The sequence below is a fragment of the Mastacembelus armatus genome, chromosome 20 (genome assembly GCF_900324485.2).
Source record: "Mastacembelus armatus chromosome 20, fMasArm1.2, whole genome shotgun sequence".
NCBI lineage: Eukaryota > Metazoa > Chordata > Actinopteri > Synbranchiformes > Mastacembelidae > Mastacembelus > Mastacembelus armatus.
In genome coordinates, this window is record NC_046652.1 from 15353202 (window position 1) to 15370863 (window position 17662).

General features: G+C 39.0%; 1 protein-coding gene across 1 annotated transcript in view; it reads left to right on the forward strand.

The window, feature by feature from the left end:
- The window catches only part of LOC113121843 (cadherin-20), a 55967-nt gene that overhangs the window by 24218 nt on the left and 14087 nt on the right, over window positions 1-17662 (forward strand). The window contains exons 2-6 of the mRNA XM_026292681.2: window positions 4912-5214; window positions 8952-9246; window positions 9666-9785; window positions 15626-15793; window positions 17304-17491. Coding sequence (XP_026148466.1) covers window positions 4912-5214; window positions 8952-9246; window positions 9666-9785; window positions 15626-15793; window positions 17304-17491 — 1074 coding nt within the window. The remainder of the gene's footprint in view (window positions 1-4911; window positions 5215-8951; window positions 9247-9665; window positions 9786-15625; window positions 15794-17303; window positions 17492-17662) is intronic.

The window sequence follows — 17662 nt, forward strand, 5'->3', positions numbered from 1 at the left end:
TTTTTTTAATTGATTAATTTACAGAAACAACATGTTATGTGTGGCTGTCAAAAGTAGGTCACGGTGAATATTCAGAGAGGTCTGCTTCAGCTTGGAGGGTTTTGGTGGCCCATTAAAAAGTTTTGTGAACGTGAGCTGAGGCTCAAAGCGTGGCTTCAATTCACAGCACGTTTGCACTGTCGCTACTTCAAACAAGTCATGCTGAAGGAGAGGAATGCCTATCTGCTTTTTACGGACCTCTGTTTAGCATTCAGACCTCATTCCTCAGCCTGAGCCAAGGTTCTAGTTTCTCAAGATGAGGACAAATCCTTTTTTTTTTTTTTTTTTTTTTTTCCATCAAACCCATTAAGCTATTGGCTGTCTTGTAAACTTAAGTCAAGAAATAACACCTGGCATGTGCATTATTGGCAGGGCAGAAGGACATTTCTTACCATTATCAGTGTCAGTGACAAACAATGAAGGATCCTCTGCCCCCATATTAACAATCTTTCATCATTCTGCAATGGTGTTTATGGCTGAGATATCGCAAATGACACTGCAGCACAGGTAATGGTCTAATATAGAGCAGGACACCACCAGTCTTAGCCGTGTGATAAATGAAAACTACAGCTCCACCCAGACCTCTTCCTAGGCAAAAAAGTTAGAAAAAAATAATGTTTAATATTAAATAAACCATTTATTTTTCTGAAGACACTGCTTTTTAATTCGTGGTGGAGTGACACTGATTGCAAACTTTTCCATATGATGCTTATATATGGTGACATCATTTCCATGCACCAGTGCCTGGGATGAATGCCAGTTTGTGTGATTTAATTTTTCCATAAATGACAAGACTCCTTTTATGGCCTCCACCGAGCGATGAATGAACTAAATGTGCATTGAGGAGGAGGAGGAGGAGAAATGAGCCCAAAAGGAGAGAAAGGCTTAATTAAAAAACTAAAACTACTAAATATAAGTGCAAAGTTTGACATAGATGTCAACAAAGAGAAAAGGACAAAAATGTCAAAGAAAAAATTAATTTTAGTATGTGTTACTGCTGTACACAGATACGGGAACAACAGGGGGTTGAACAAACATCTGAAGCTCAGTTGGCACAAAAGCCAAGATAGAGAGTGGAAGCAGGGACGAGTAATTAAAAACACCTTACAGTAAACGAGCCGCAGGGAGTGTGACACTCGTCATGGCACAGCACTGGCAGTTCACACAGCTGCATTGGCCGAGGCTTGGGGAGCTCCCTACAATTAGAGAGTTCGACAGAGGCAGGTTCAAAGCCTGCCTCATGCCAGCATCTCTGTCCTGAGGGGGGCAGGGTTAGAGCAATGAGGACAGATAGAGGGTAGCGGCCCAACACACACAGAGAAGCATGCTGTGCATTCACAGAGAGCTCATATTCATACCCACACACACAAACAACTGTGTGATCTTGAGAGAGTTTGGTCAGAATACACACCTTCCTCAGCCTGACTCTGCCTTGAAGCTGCCATCTCTCCCTGTGAGCCAGCTGAGGAAACTGGGTCCTTGCTGGAGGCAGCGACTGTGTAGAGGCTTTGCTTTAGAAACCAGACCTGGTCATTTTATTCAGTCTTTATCCAAATTCATACACATACAATAGATTCCAGAGGCCATATTGCAGAAATAGCAGTATTCCATATTAAAAGACTGCATATTAGTAGTTAGTGTAGAAGCAAAGTGTATATTAAATTATGTCTAAAGAAGTAAATAAATATTAGCATTCAGAAGTGCAAAAAACACACTTCATTGAGGAATGTTGTCACGCTCACGACTGAGGCCAGGAAGTGTAATTATATCCAGCAGCTGTATTTAGGAAAACTGAAAGACAGTTTCTAATGTGGAGCTTCTGCATCGAAAAAAGTGTTTTGATGTAGCCTCTCAACTGGGTTGGAGATAGTTTTAGTGGTCGTGTCACTTTCCACCATGCAAAATCAATTGTTGTTAACAAATTGGGCATGACGTTTTGACCTGTCAGGGTGGGTGGAACCCTTTTTCATGGGTCCACCCAGTTTGTAAGGAACTTTTCCACATTCTGGGGGGCCTCCTTTTAGAGCTGAGGTGAGTTAAGTACAGACATTGCCACTGTGAAATTAACACTTAATAATGCTCCACCTAACACTTAGAGTGAAACCATACTGATGTACCACACACGGAGTTGACCCCTGGTAACCTTAGTCAATGAATGGGAGATTTGGTGGACTAAAATATCTGCATCAGGTCCTTTTGTAAAATATGATTCATTATATCAACCGGTTATCATGCCAATTACATGTTGTTAATTGTTTGTGAGAGTTTCTGTGATGATGAGGGTCTGGTAAGTTTCTTGGTACAACATATGTTGTCATTAATGTTTGTAGCAATGTTGTTGTCCCACCTGCCAATGTAGGAGCACTAATTCAGGCCCCAGTTTGTCATAAATAACCCACATGATATATGGTGGGTTTTTGATAGCATTAAGACTAGAGTGAACAATTTTTTTCAATGAATAAATAAAGTGTTTTTAATCTAAATCTTTGACGTTTGCATTACATTAGCAGCTACTGAGCCCAAGTTTATATGTATTATTACAGTTTTTGTTGGATTGTTTGTGGTCTTTCCTGCATTATTTCAGTCTGTGTGAAGACTTCAAGAAATTCAGTCCAAAATTTTGCGCCAAGTGTGAATCTGTACCCTAAATGCGTCGAGGTTTGAAAAAAATGTCCATAAAGAATGGTACAGGAATGATTACACACATAGTTAATTTGGGCTGTAGCGACTCATTAATCTAAACAGGTGGAGTAGGCACACCAGTCTGCCTCAGCCCAGTGGTGGTTAGTCAATCGTAGTGCAGCAGTTGTTTTCTGTTTGTTTTGCTCCACTTGAAAGAAACAGTCACCCCTTCCCCTCATGCAGCAGCAGTTTGATATAGTTGGTTGTCAGATTGCAGTTAATGGAGCAGCAGGTGGACTTGGAGTAAGATGATACAACAATATGGCCCATCATTTTGTCACACCACCTGCTCCCCCTGACAATCAATGTCTCTTCCACTGTCACTCATTTCTTACTTCTGCCTTTCCTGCTTTTCAAAACAAACATAACACTTGGATATTCTTGCACCTCCTTAGCCATTCTGACTTTTATCTTTTCCTCTTTTCCCCATTTTCTTTTAGAGTATAAAGGCAGATTTTAAACTGGGAGGTATGTTTCAACCTGATGGGAAAATAACTCTTCGCCTTAGTAAAGCTTTTTCATGTGATTGCTCCATCCTCCACCCTCCACCTCATTCCTCATCCCTTCAGCTTCAATCCCTTCAATCCAGACTGTGTGGCAGCTGCTTTTTCTTTAAACAGTAAAATGTCAGAAGATTAGCAGGAAAGAAGATGTGTGAAATGTTTTGCCAGCACAATTACATAGCATGTGACCTCATTAGATACAACAAAACGGAACAAAATGCTCAAATGCAAGCTGTGACCTTTGAGGGGAGGAGCTGAGAAAGGAGGCCAGGGGTCTGTAAGCGAAGAACTGAGAGCTCATTTTACTCCATACTTGCAACAAGGCAGCTTGAATAGAAAGAAAAGAGGGAAGCAGCAAGGTCAAGCGTCAGCCATCCTGCCAAGCAGCCATTGTAGAGTTTGCCCCTGCAGAAATACAACACACATAAGTGCATGCACACACACACTCGGCAAAGCCTATTGCTTACAATGCAGCCACGCCCCCTCCCCCCAGCCCCCTACATCCGCCCTCCTTCCCTGCCTTTTGTGTGTCTTCAACAATGATTAACTGAGTTTGGCCATTCAGACAGTCTACAGCAGCACAATGCACTCTCTCTTACAAAACATAATGGAGTCAACCAATGAGTCAAACAGTCTCTCTTTCTGTCTGTTTTTTAACAGTCACAACTTTCCATTCTCCACTTGCTAACAGCCTCTTTGCTTTTCTTTTCCACTCCCACTCTGCTTTCACGCTGCCTTTTGACCGTAAAATTTGTCTATTTTCCCTAAGCTCGTTAATGCAGGAAGACAGAGCAGATGTGGCTGTCCCCTTAATACATAAAATCAAGATGCAGATGGCAGAGACAGCATGCTGTAGGTACTGTTCACTGCAGGTGAAAAAGTCCTGATTAGATTAAATCGATGTGTTACCTTAACAAGCATCTTCTGAAAACAAATTTGACAAACTGACCTGGCTGAGGTTAAAGATTCCTATGATGTTTGTATAAAAATGGTAATAGTATTAATAGATAGTATTTAAAGCCATAACATTCAGCAGCTATGCCAATCCAACCACAGAGACACTCAAAATCTAAGATATTTATTTAAAAAAAATACACAGTATCCTTGTAATGACTGGTGTGCAGCATCGAAAGGAACTTGTAGAGCATGATGTGGGTAAAGCTGAGCAGGGGTGTTAACAGAAACACATAATCTCAGAACATCACACCCCTGGGCCTTTTACAGGAGGTGTGAAGGAGCTCACCACTCCATGACAGGAAAAGGAAGAAAAAAGATTGTTGTTACCCTTTTTATCACCCAACAATGTGAAATGGTGGTATCATTTCTGATTTCTCCTCCATGCTGCAACCAGTGACATTAGTTGCCTTTTCACTAAAAGTTTTAAGCAAATTTCTGTAGTTCCAGCAAAAAGAAATCAATTATGTTTATGCTGATATATTCATAGAATCATAAGATTGTTTTATAGACTATACTTATTTGTGTTTTACACATGAAAATGTGCCAATTCTTTGCTTATTACTCCTCCATCATGCACTTCTACCACTTCTACAGTGTAAGAGAAGCACCTCACCTGAACAAGCACAGACCCACAAGAAAAAACTGGTAGAGCTTTGTGTCATCTTCAGGTGTCCAAAAGGACATAACTCTGAGATGCAACTGTTAAATGTTTTTTTTTTTCCTCTTCCAGGACACTAAAAGCAGCCAAGAAGAAAGAAACCAGAGGACAGCATTCATGAAGAAAGAGAACCATTCTTCAAAACTTTATTTCACAATGGGAGACCTATTACAGCTTCGAGCATTTACCAGTACCTTACTGCCTGTGGCCCTCTGCGTTTTGACCCTTATGCCTCACAGCCTTTTGGGTAAGTCCTCAAAGGAGGACAACACAGGCAGCTCAGCACTGCTCCACAGGATCAAGCGAGGCTGGGTGTGGAACCAGTTCTTTGTCCTGGAGGAGTACACTGGACTGGAACCACTTTATATTGGAAAGGTCAGTGTCGATTACATGCTGTACTGCATGAACATGCACACATACATCAGTTGGCAATTTGTTAGGTACACCTAGCTAAAAATGATTTAGTCAAATATACCAGTCCTGTGATCAACTCTCCCTTCATGAAGGTATTGTTAAATTAAAAGAAAGAGTATTCTGTATATGCACACACATAAATGTATGAGGAAGACCCTTCTGGCTTAGCATTGGGGCTGCATGACCTTTCCATTTGGTGCACCTCTAAGTGAAAGGAGGCTCAATTTAGGTGTTGCAAATAGATTTCAAGTATAGCTTTCAAACTAAAAGAGCTATAAGGCAGCCCAGCATCCTCAAGGTCAAAGTCTGCTTTGAGTACACGTATGACAAAGAAAAGATAAGTCAAAAGAGGCAAATTTCAATTCCTGTTAAAAATAGCAGATTCCTATTCCTTGAATGTATTGTGTCCATACTTACACATCCTAGCTTCTGTTCACTTTGAAGCAAAGCAAAGCCAGGCAGCAGTGATTGAATTATTTGACTCAAACTGAGGCTTCGATCAATTGGTCCTGAAGCACAGAAGTGGGCAGCACATCTGCAACACAACTGGCACAGTCTGAAAAGAAGACGGGAGGGACACTCACAAAGGAGCACTTTGATGGCTTAGTTTCTAAAGTGAATTGAACATTTGATCAATATAGTTGTGGGGCCAATCGTCATCAGTGGACAGACACAAATGGTTTTTCAAATGACAATGGCAATTGCCATTACACCACAAAAAAATTTTTTTTTTTTTTGGTGAAGCATTTTATTTTTACGGAGCTTGAGCTGGAGCCCAAAAAATAATGGGCATAATTGGTACTTTTAGTAAGGCTCTCATGTTCAGATTTTATCAGCTGTAGTCATTAACATTAATTTCGTAAACTAGCCAGCACAGTAAATGAAGCTGTTGGCCTAACATACAGCAGAAGGTGGTATCTGAACACTAAGCAAATGAAATAAAGCTTTGTATAATGTGGAGGAAAATTTCTTTTTACTTCTGAGCAAATTATGCGATATATATATTCATTTATAAACACACACACACACACACACACATATATATATATATATATATATGCATACAATAGAAAACAAATAAAACAGAGTCAGAGCTTTGCTGTAGGTTCACCTTTGACCATATCTGATATATGGTGATACATACTGTGCAGAGGTTTGTCCTGCCATGATGGTTCTTGCTCCTCTTCTTCTGCTTCGTGCTTCTGTTGTCTGAGATATTCACTAAGTATTCCATCACTCTGGGTTATCCTCCGGATTTTTACTGTTTCATCTCAGATGGTGGCTCTGATGCTCACCAGTCCTCGACCTCCTTCCGTCCTCTTAGTGTACAGTCTCAGGATGCTGGATTTGGGGTGAAACCCTCAATGCATTGTGAAGAGCTTCCTTGTCTTGACATCAGTGGCCTCTATCTCCTCTTTTGGCCAGCTTATTATGACAGCAGTGTATCTGATGACCAGCAGGGCGTAGTTGTTGTTAGCTTGGACCTTGTTCTTCCCATTTAGCTGTCTTCTTAGGACTTAGCTTACTATCTATAGGTATTTGACTGTGGATGCTGTCCTTGTGGCTTCTTCTTGCCTGTGGGATTCCAAGGTACTTGTAGCTTTCCTCAACGTCCGCCTGCCTTCTGGCAGTTCAATTTCTTAAGTACTGACAACCTTCCCTCCCTTTGTTACCATCCGACCACACTTATCCAGTCCGAATGAGCTGACTGAACATGAGCTGTTGTGGGAGTAGCTTGACCATATGGTACGGAGGAAGACTCCATCAAGCCAGTCCATTTTGTGGGAGATACTCCAGGAAGCATAGGGTGACATCTCATCAGATTATCTTGAAAAATTGAGAGCTAGAACTTGAAGTATGTGATCCCAAACTTTTGAGCGATAGTGTATCTATATATATATATCTATATATCTAAATATCTATATCTATATAGATATAGATATATATGTATGTATATATGTATGTATTTATAGTGCTGCCAGAGCTGTAAAATATAATATTGTATATGCCAATGTAATATAAAAAAAAATCCATACTATCACTTCTATTTTACTTGTTATTTTGTCCCATTAAACATTTCTTGAATGATTCTTTTCCCAGCCATCCATCCAATTTTTTTTTTCAAGCTGAATGAAGTAGGTGGTTTTAACAGACTGGGTTGCTACCCATTTGACAGGAGAAAGCTGTACTATAGCCTGGTCCTTAGGTTTTTAACCATCAGCTCAAGCCACCTTGCCCCCTCTGGAACTTAGTATTCAGAGCTGTGGGGATGTTGGAGTATTAGGGCTTTCTAGGGCTAAGACGGAGCAAATAATTGATAACCCGAGTGTTAAGCTTCCTTCTTTCATTGGTTTGGGTGGAAAGGAAGGATCAGTACAGAAGACGGCAGATGAGGCGAAGGGAAGGTACCAACTTAAGATATATTACCATGAGACATGGGGCCAAAGCCCACAATAGGGTGTTGATTAGAAAATCTATTCTGGGCAGAGCTGGGTTGCATGGCACTTTGCAAGAGAGAGTGCAGGTGGGCATGCTGTCTGAAGAGATAAGAAAAGCTGCATTGTCTGCTGCTTGGGAATGGTAGTTATTGTGAAGATTGCTGCTGAACTATCACCAGAATAATAACCATAGCTGCAAACTTTTAGCATTTCACTTATTGGACCAGATGACAAAAGGCCAAGGCAAGTCATTTGAATAGAGTGTGTATTTAGAGTCAGATGGGGGAGTTTTTTTTCAGTGGTGTACTCGCTGTGCATGCCTGTTGATTATATACAAGACAGATGTCAATGGGGGCATTTAATTGCCCTCTGCCAGTGTGATGGTAGTAAGTACTCATCATACGCAGAGCCCCTCTAACTACAAAGTGAGGAGTGATTGCACATCAACAGGCTGGCATTTGCTCTCACAGGCCACAAAATGCTTCTGATTGCACTGCAGGGCCCATGGAAACATAGGTGGTGTAAACTGTGATTAGACGTCTACTTGCAGCTACAGTGTTAAGGTACCTTTATAACCACCCACCACCCTGGAGGTTCTAGAATTAATGCATATCTATAGAAGGGAATATGTTGACACTGCAATCGTATGTATGTCTTTTATTGAATTAGCAACAAATATTCAGAATAAAAAAATTATGTAAACCCTAATTTAAAGGAATGTTAACTAAATTTCCACTGAAGGCAGCTATATCTGTAATATATTAAGCTGAACAAAGAACAAAATATCTTAAATAGGAAATATTGTAATATTGGTATGTTTTTTTCTGTATTGGCTTTGTCCTTCAGTACAGTAAATTTGGTTTGAAGCAACTGCTGCCAATTTTCAGTTTTAATATGTGATTATTAACTTTGTTATCAGACAAACTGTATTAAAACAGACTAGTTGCTATACTGAGGACAAGGGTTAATTAGATAAACAAGCCTAAACTTATCATATATTCCTTTATTTAAAGGATAGCTTTTCTGGTCATTTTCTATATTCCGCATATAGATTTTGTTAACTTGTCTGTATGTTTGGGATTACTATGCTGCATTGTTCTAAAAACGGTTACTTTTTTTTGACCAATGCACTAGTAGTTTGGTCACTGATTTGAAAAGCTGGTAATGTTTGAGTTGTTTCCTGTCTCCAAAAGTGAATCTTTTCTTTGGGAATATGCATTATAGAATAAACATTTTTTCACTCTGTAAACATCTCTTCAGCTCCACTCAGACATGGACAAAGGCGATGGCTCCATTAAGTACATCCTGACAGGTGAGGGTGCAGGTACCACGTTCACCATCGATGACAGCACAGGGGACATCCATGCCATCCAGAGGCTGGACCGAGAGGTGAAGGCTCAGTATGTGCTCCGTGCCCAGGCCCGCAATCGCCTGACGGACCGGCCTCTGGAGCCCGAGTCTGAGTTTATCGTCAAGATCCAGGACATTAACGATAATGAGCCAAGATTTCTAGATGGACCCTACCAGGCAACTGTCCCTGAAATGTCAAAAATAGGTAATTAGAAGAAGAAATAAAAGCACACAGATGTATGAAGACAGAAATTAAACTGATAGTGGTTGTTTTAATATTGCAGCTATAAGTTTGCAGCTATTAAGAACAATGACAAAATAGTCATGCAGAGATATTATTCTAATTTGTTCTTAGACTCCTCCTCATCTGCCTCAACCAAGGTTCATAAATCTACTTTTCTGGTTACTTTGAAGTAAATAGGCATAGTTTATTCTAACCAGAGATAGAAAAACCCCACCCAAAATATTTTTTATTTATTCATTTTTGATGCAGTTATATTGGCATAAATAATTGGCATCTCCCTTTCTCCTCATCTCCCATCTACCCTTCCCTCTCCTCCTTTTGCTCTCATTTTGGAACTCCTTCTCTCCTTTACCTTACTTATTCATTTATTTTTTACTAAGGAACATCTGTGATCCAGCTGACTGCTACAGATGCAGATGACCCCACATATGGCAACAGTGCTCGTGTGGTCTACAGCATCCTGGAAGGCCAACCATATTTCTCAGTGGATGCCAAGACCGGTACGACTGCATGCATGATGCAAACCATCCTCTAAAACACCCAGTCTGTAATGAGGGAAACCAACTTTACTATTCATTACATAAACATGAATTTTCAAATTCAACAGCCACTTTAATTCTTTTATAGGAACCATGTGAATTTGGAATAAATATGAATGATGTCACATGACCAGATGGAGTCAAACTTAACACTGATTGTCAGAATTTATTAACAGTAAATACACCACATCTGATTTTCACAGTCCACACATTAAGCCTCTGTATATAAGAACCAGCTCTGGATGTGGGAAGCTCAGCATGACTCTGGTTGTTGCTATAAGACTATGTAACACTTGTTTGAAATATGGCAGTCTTTTGCTGTTACTTGCAGTGACACAAACTTCTGACACAAGCCCTTTTGACTAAAAAGCTCAATGTGTGACTTCTCTGTTGAAAATAAAGACCGAAGTATGCAGGCAGTCCTGCACTGTAAAGTGATGTGGTTCAAAAAACTTCCCTATATGAGAAAGCTCAGAGATTCAAAAGATATAAGACCAGTCACAATTTGTCTTTAAAGAACCATGTCAGTGATTCTGCATGCTTTGGACTGTTTACTGTAAATCAAATACACAAATTACAACTTTACTTTTTAGTGATTTCTTTTTTAAATATATTTTCCAACTTTTCAGTCAGCATCACACTCAATGCATTTCTGTATTTAGTAAAAAAAAAGTATATATAGCATAAATATAAAACTGAAAAAAAAAAACCAATACTGTATGTGTGTGTAAGCCGCTAAAACCCAACAACCTTTAATAATTCATCTAATTCCTACACTGGAGCACATGGTAACAATTTTCACAATGTAAGCCATCATATCCAAAAACCCTTCAGTTTCCTAAAAGCAGAGTCACTGCCTATTGTTTACCACAGCTGCCTCATTTTCTTGTTTGTCAGCACTGAAATCTGTTACCAAATCTCACAGGCTGTGTCGCCTATCAGCCACCCACTCAGACTTTAGGTTCATCCATCACTGAAACCCAAGTAGCTCTATAGCTAGTCAATCAACCTCTCTGAAGCATAGCAGTGAGGTTTTTGTTGATGTGAAATGCCATGTAAAACTTGAACAAATATAGCTCAAAGTCTCAGCCGTGTTACTCTTTTTTTCCCCTCTTCAACACAAAATATAAGTTGACCTTGTTTGGACTGTGCCAGGTGTTTGTTGTCTATGTATGGTTGCTTTTAGTAATTATACACGGTCAATAAGAGTGGACAGATGCTGCACAGAGAGCAGGACGAGTGAACTGAATCAGATTTCATTGAAGGTTGAGCACGGGTTAAGGTGGGTTACATGCCGTGCAAACACAGCTTTATATGAGGAGTTGAAAATTCATTCTTCTCTGTACAAAACCACATTTTTAAACCAAGGCTCTGATTCAAATTTAGTCACAATGGACACCAGCTCAGGTTTTTTTCAATGATTACTTTTCAAGGACTGAGAGTACTTGAGAGTTTTTCTTACAGTGAAAACTTGTATGAATTTTGCTATGAAAACAGACTGATTTCAACTTATAGCATAACCAACACGTTAATGCGTAAACCAACATGTTTTAATGCCTAAACCTAACCGACACGTTTTAATGCCTAAACCTAACCAACACGTTAATGCCTAAACCTAACCAACACGTTAATGCCTAAACCTAACCAACATGTTTTAATGCCTAAACCTAACAGACGTTTTAATGCCTAAACCTAAAACGTGTTTTAATGCCTAAACCTAACCAACATGTTTTAATGCCTAAACCTAACCAACATGTTTTAATGCCTAAACCTAACCGACATGTTTTAATGCCTAAACCTAACAGACGTTTTAATGCCTAAACCTAACCAACACGTTAATGCCTAAACCTAACCAACACGTTAATGCCTAAACCTAACCAACACGTTAATGCCTAAACCTAACCGACACGTTTTAATGCCTAAACTTAACCAACACGTTAATGCCTAAACCTAACCAACACGTTAATGCCTAAACCTAACCGACACGTTTTAATGCCTAAACTTAACCAACATGTTTTAATGCCTAAACCTAACAGACGTTTTAATGCCTAAACCTAACCCATGTTTTAATGCCTAAACCTAACAGACGTTTTAATGCCTAAACCTAACCAACATGTTTTAATGCCTAAACCTAACAGACGTTTTAATGCCTAAACCTAACAGACGTTTTTTATGCCTAAACCTAACCCATGTTTTAATGCCTAAACCTAACCAACATGTTTTAATGCCTAAACCTAACAGACGTTTTAATGCCTAAACCTAACAGACGTTTTTTATGCCTAAACCTAACCCATGTTTTAATGCCTAAACCTAACCAACATGTTTTAATGCCTAAACCTAACAGACGTTTTAATGCCTAAACCTAACCCGTTTTAATGCCTAAACCTAACAAACATGTTTTAATGCCTAAACCTAACCAACTTGTTTTAATGCCTAAACCTAACAGACATTTTAATGCCTAAACCTAACCCATGTTTTAGTGCCTAAACCTAACAGACGTTTTAATGCCTAAACCTAACAGACGTTTTAATGCCTAAACCTTACGAAGATGTTTTAATGCCTAAACCTAACAGACGTTTTAATGCCTAAACCTAACCAACACGTTAATGCCTAAACCTAACCAACACGTTAATGCCTAAACCTAACCGACACGTTTTAATGCCTAAACCTAACAAACATGTTTTAATGCCTAAACCTAACCAACATGTTTTAATGCCTAAACCTAACAGACGTTTTAATGCCTAAACCTAAAACGTGTTTTAATGCCTAAACCTAACCAACATGTTTTAATGCCTAAACCTAACAAACATGTTTTAATGCCTAAACCTAACCAACATGTTTTAATGCCTAAACCTAACAGACGTTTTAATGCCTAAACCTAAAACGTGTTTTAATGCCTAAACCTAACCAACATGTTTTAATGCCTAAACCTAACAAACATGTTTTAATGCCTAAACCTAACCAACATGTTTTAATGCCTAAACCTAACAGACGTTTTAATGCCTAAACCTAACCAACATGTTTTAATGCCTAAACCTAACAGACGTTTTAATGCCTAAACCTAACAGACGTTTTTTATGCCTAAACCTAACCCATGTTTTAATGCCTAAACCTAACCAACATGTTTTAATGCCTAAACCTAACAGACGTTTTAATGCCTAAACCTAACAGACGTTTTTTATGCCTAAACCTAACCCATGTTTTAATGCCTAAACCTAACCAACATGTTTTAATGCCTAAACCTAACAGACGTTTTAATGCCTAAACCTAACAGACGTTTTTTATGCCTAAACCTAACCCATGTTTTAATGCCTAAACCTAACCAACATGTTTTAATGCCTAAACCTAACAGACGTTTTAATGCCTAAACCTAACCCGTTTTAATGCCTAAACCTAACAAACATGTTTTAATGCCTAAACCTAACCAACTTGTTTTAATGCCTAAACCTAACAGACATTTTAATGCCTAAACCTAACCCATGTTTTAGTGCCTAAACCTAACAGACGTTTTAATGCCTAAACCTAACAGACGTTTTAATGCCTAAACCTTACCAAGATGTTTTAATGCCTAAACCTAATCGACATGTTTTAATGCCTAAACCTAACCAAGATGTTTTAATGCCTAAACCTAACCCACATTTTAATGCCTAAACCTAACCAAGATGTTTTAATGCCTAAACCTGAGACATTTTGCCTAAACCTAACAGACGTTTTAATGCCTAAACCTAACCCACATTTTAATGCCTAAACCTAACCAAGATGTTTTAATGCCTAAACCTAATCGACATGTTTTAATGCCTAAACCTAACCAAGATGTTTTAATGCCTAAACCTAACCCACATTTTAATGCCTAAACCTAACCAAGATGTTTTAATGCCTAAACCTGAGACATTTTGCCTAAACCTAACAGACGTTTTAATGCCTAAACCTAACCCACATTTTAATGCCTAAACCTAACCAACATGTTTTGATGCCTAAACCTGAGACATTTTAATGCCTAAACCTAACAGACGTTTTAATGCCTAAACCTAACCCACATTTTAATGCCTAAACCTAACAGACATTTTAATGCCTAAACCTAACCCACATTTTAATGCCTAAACCTAACCAAGATGTTTTAATGCCTAAACCTAACCAAGATGTTTTAATGCCTAAACCTGAGATATTTTAATGCCTAAACCTAACAGACGTTTTAATGCCTAAACCTAACCCACATTTTAATGCCTAAACCTAACCAAGATGTTTTAATGCCTAAACCTAATCGACATGTTTTAATGCCTAAACCTAACAGACGTTTTATTGCCTAAACCTAACCCACATTTTAATGCCTAAACCTAACCAAGATGTTTTAATGCCTAAACCTGAGACATTTTAATGCCTAAACCTAACAGACGTTTTAATGCCTAAACCTGAGATATTTTAATGCCTAAACCTAACAGACGTTTTAATGCCTAAACCTAACCCACATTTTAATGCCTAAACCTAACCAAGATGTTTTAATGCCTAAACCTGAGACATTTTAATGCCTAAACCTAACAGACGTTTTAATGCCTAAACCTAACCCACATTTTAATGCCTAAACCTAACAGACATTTTAATGCCTAAACCTAACCCACATTTTAATGCCTAAACCTAACCAAGATGTTTTAATGCCTAAACCTAATCGACATGTTTTAATGCCTAAACCTAACAGACGTTTTAATGCCTAAACCTAACCCACATTTTAATGCCTAAACCTAACCAAGACGTTTTAATGCCTAAACCTAACCAAGATGTTTTAATGCCTAAACCTGAGATATTTTAATGCCTAAACCTAACAGACGTTTTAATGCCTAAACCTAACCCACATTTTAATGCCTAAACCTAACCAAGATGTTTTAATGCCTAAACCTGAGATATTTTAATGCCTAAACCTGAGATATTTTAATGCCTAAACCTAACAGACGTTTTAATGCCTAAACCTAACCCACATTTTAATGCCTAAACCTAACCAAGATGTTTTAATGCCTAAACCTGAGACATTTTAATGCCTAAACCTAACAGACGTTTTAATGCCTAAACCTAACAGACGTTTTAATGCCTAAACCTAACAGACATTTTAATGCCTAAACCTAACCCACATTTTAATGCCTAAACCTAACCAAGATGTTTTAATGCCTAAACCTAACAGACGTTTTAATGCCTAAACCTAACCCACATTTTAATGCCTAAACCTAACCAAGATGTTTTAATGCCTAAACCTAACCCACATTTTAATGCCTAAACCTAACCAAGATGTTTTAATGCCTAAACCTAACCCACATTTTAATGCCTAAACCTAACCAAGATGTTTTAATGCCTAAACCTGAGACGTTTTAATGCCTAAACCTAACCAAGGCATTTTAATGCCTAAACCTAACCAAGACGTTTTAATGCCTAACCAAAACATTGTAATGCCTACATCTAACCCACACGTTTTAATGCCTAAACCTAACCAAGACGTTTTAATGCCTAAACCTAACTGAGACATTTTATTGCATAAACCTAACCAACATGTTTTAATGTTTATATGTAACTGAGTAGTTGCCATGCTTAAATTTAAGGATGTAACTTTCATAATGATGACACTGAAAATCTGTGGGATGATGACTACCTACTGAGCTATTTAATAGCATGACAATATTCCAACTGCCTTGTTCCAAGACACCATTGCCTGGACATGTGACCCAATTCTGTGTCACCAGTATTGTATTGCTGACCTTTTACTCACCCCCTGCTTCTGTGTTTAGCTGCCCTCACTCTCTCTTGGTTTCATTCCTCAGGAATGGTCCGTGTGTCCCTGGCAGACATGGACCGGGAAACCAGAGAAAATTACACTGTGGTCATCCAAGCCAAGGACATGGGCGGCCAGCTGGGGGGGCTCGCTGGCACCACCACTGTCAACATCACACTCAGTGACGTCAATGACAACCCACCCATGTTTGACCAAAGTAAAGGCAGTCTATAATTTCTTCTTCCTGTACTTTGCATTATTTCCCTCTTTTTTTGTGTTTTTCTTTGTTCTCTCTACACACATCACCCTTTTCCATTCCAGCTTTGTACTTACACCTTAAATGCTTCAGATACTTCCTCTCAAAAGTAAAGAAATAAGGCACCCAGAGGTGCAGAGATATGTATTGTGACATACCATATATTAATATTCTACAGTGTGCAACTAAAAAATGCTCAGTTATGACATTGTAGATTCGTCTGTAATTATTGTTTAATTAATCAAATAATCTTTCAACAGTCAGAAAATAGTCAAAATTTTCTTTTACCATCTCCTGGTGTCTAAACAAAACAGAAAAGCATCAAAACTTTACATCAGAGAATCTGTAAGCAGCGGTGACAAGCATGTAGCCTTGAAATGGTCCCTGCACAGTGTTTTTATTTTAGCCTTTATAATAAATATTATGAACACACTCTAGCGTTAAAATGATTAAATGCTTACCCTTTACTGTTCATTGTTGACTTAAACTGCATTGTTAAATCTACAACACTGTTTAAAGACAAAACTTAACTTAGTGTCCTCAAATGATCCTGAAGTACTGAATTAAAAAAAACAGTGTGTTGAATTGCAGTTTGCCTTGTAAGTGTGTTTGAACTGGGAATGTCTGCATGTACAGTATCTTCAGTATAGCAGCAGTGTATCATGAAATAAAATGGGACTGCAGCATCTGAATGCCATGTGTGAACCCGTATACCCAAAGTGACATAAACTCACTGTGACTTAACCTAACAGACTGTTTTGCATTGGTAGCTCCACTGAGAATAAATCCCCTACTGCACAAAACCACATCTATCCACTTTTTTTCTTTTAGTGGCCCTTGCGACCTTCTCCCTCTGTCCATTTCTTGCCACCAGTCCCCAGTCATTTACCCCCTGGCCTCTTTCCTCTCCTCCCTTTAGCCTCCAGTCGCTGCGTGCTGTCTCTTTGAATATCCCCACTTCTGCTCTTCTCATTACTGTTCTCTTGAGGTCAGGGGTTGGCTAGTTGTCTGTGGTCATCTCAGCAGGGCTGATGGGCAGCTTCACTCCTAGACAAAGAAAACACCCAGCACCGCTGTTGCCATCCTCTCCCATTACTAGTCTCTCACCAATTAGCACCATTACTTCGATGAAACTTTGATCGACTGTGAAGAGCTTCAGGGATTCCCCTCTGTCAAGCACAATGTACAGGCATTTCACTTTGGACTGCAGGGAGCGCCACAAATTGGTCAACTGTCACTTCCTCTTTGAGGTTAAATGGTAGATGAAATTCAAGCCGACCCGTGAGACAGTATATAACCCAATTGTGAGGTGTTTATGGAGCAATTTATTTTAGGCTGCCTGTGATGTGATTTTAAGAGCAGAGCTATAGTTGTGCAGGTGATGGAAGAGGCCTGGCTCCCTCTAGAGGGTAGAAGAATAAAACAGACAATAAAACAAAACTGTATGACAGGGTTTTTTTTTTTTCCACAGGGCTATACCAGATGAGTGTCCCAGAGTCGGTTCCTGTGGGTTCAGTAGTGGGTCGAATCTGGGCAAAGGACAGAGACACTGGTGTCAACGCTGAGATGAAGTACAGCATCATTGATGGAGATGGAAGGGACACCTTTGACATAAGCACTGACCCCACCAACCTTTTTGGTATCATCACAGTGAAAAAGGTACACAAGGAAACCAAGACTACATAAAAATATATATGACATTATTTCATGAATTTAAAATAAGAAAAAAGTTTGGGGTGCAACACGGTGGCCTCACAGCAAGAAGGTTCCTGGTTTGAAACCCATAAGGGGCCTTTCTGTGTGGAGTTTGCATGTTCTCCCTGTGCTTGT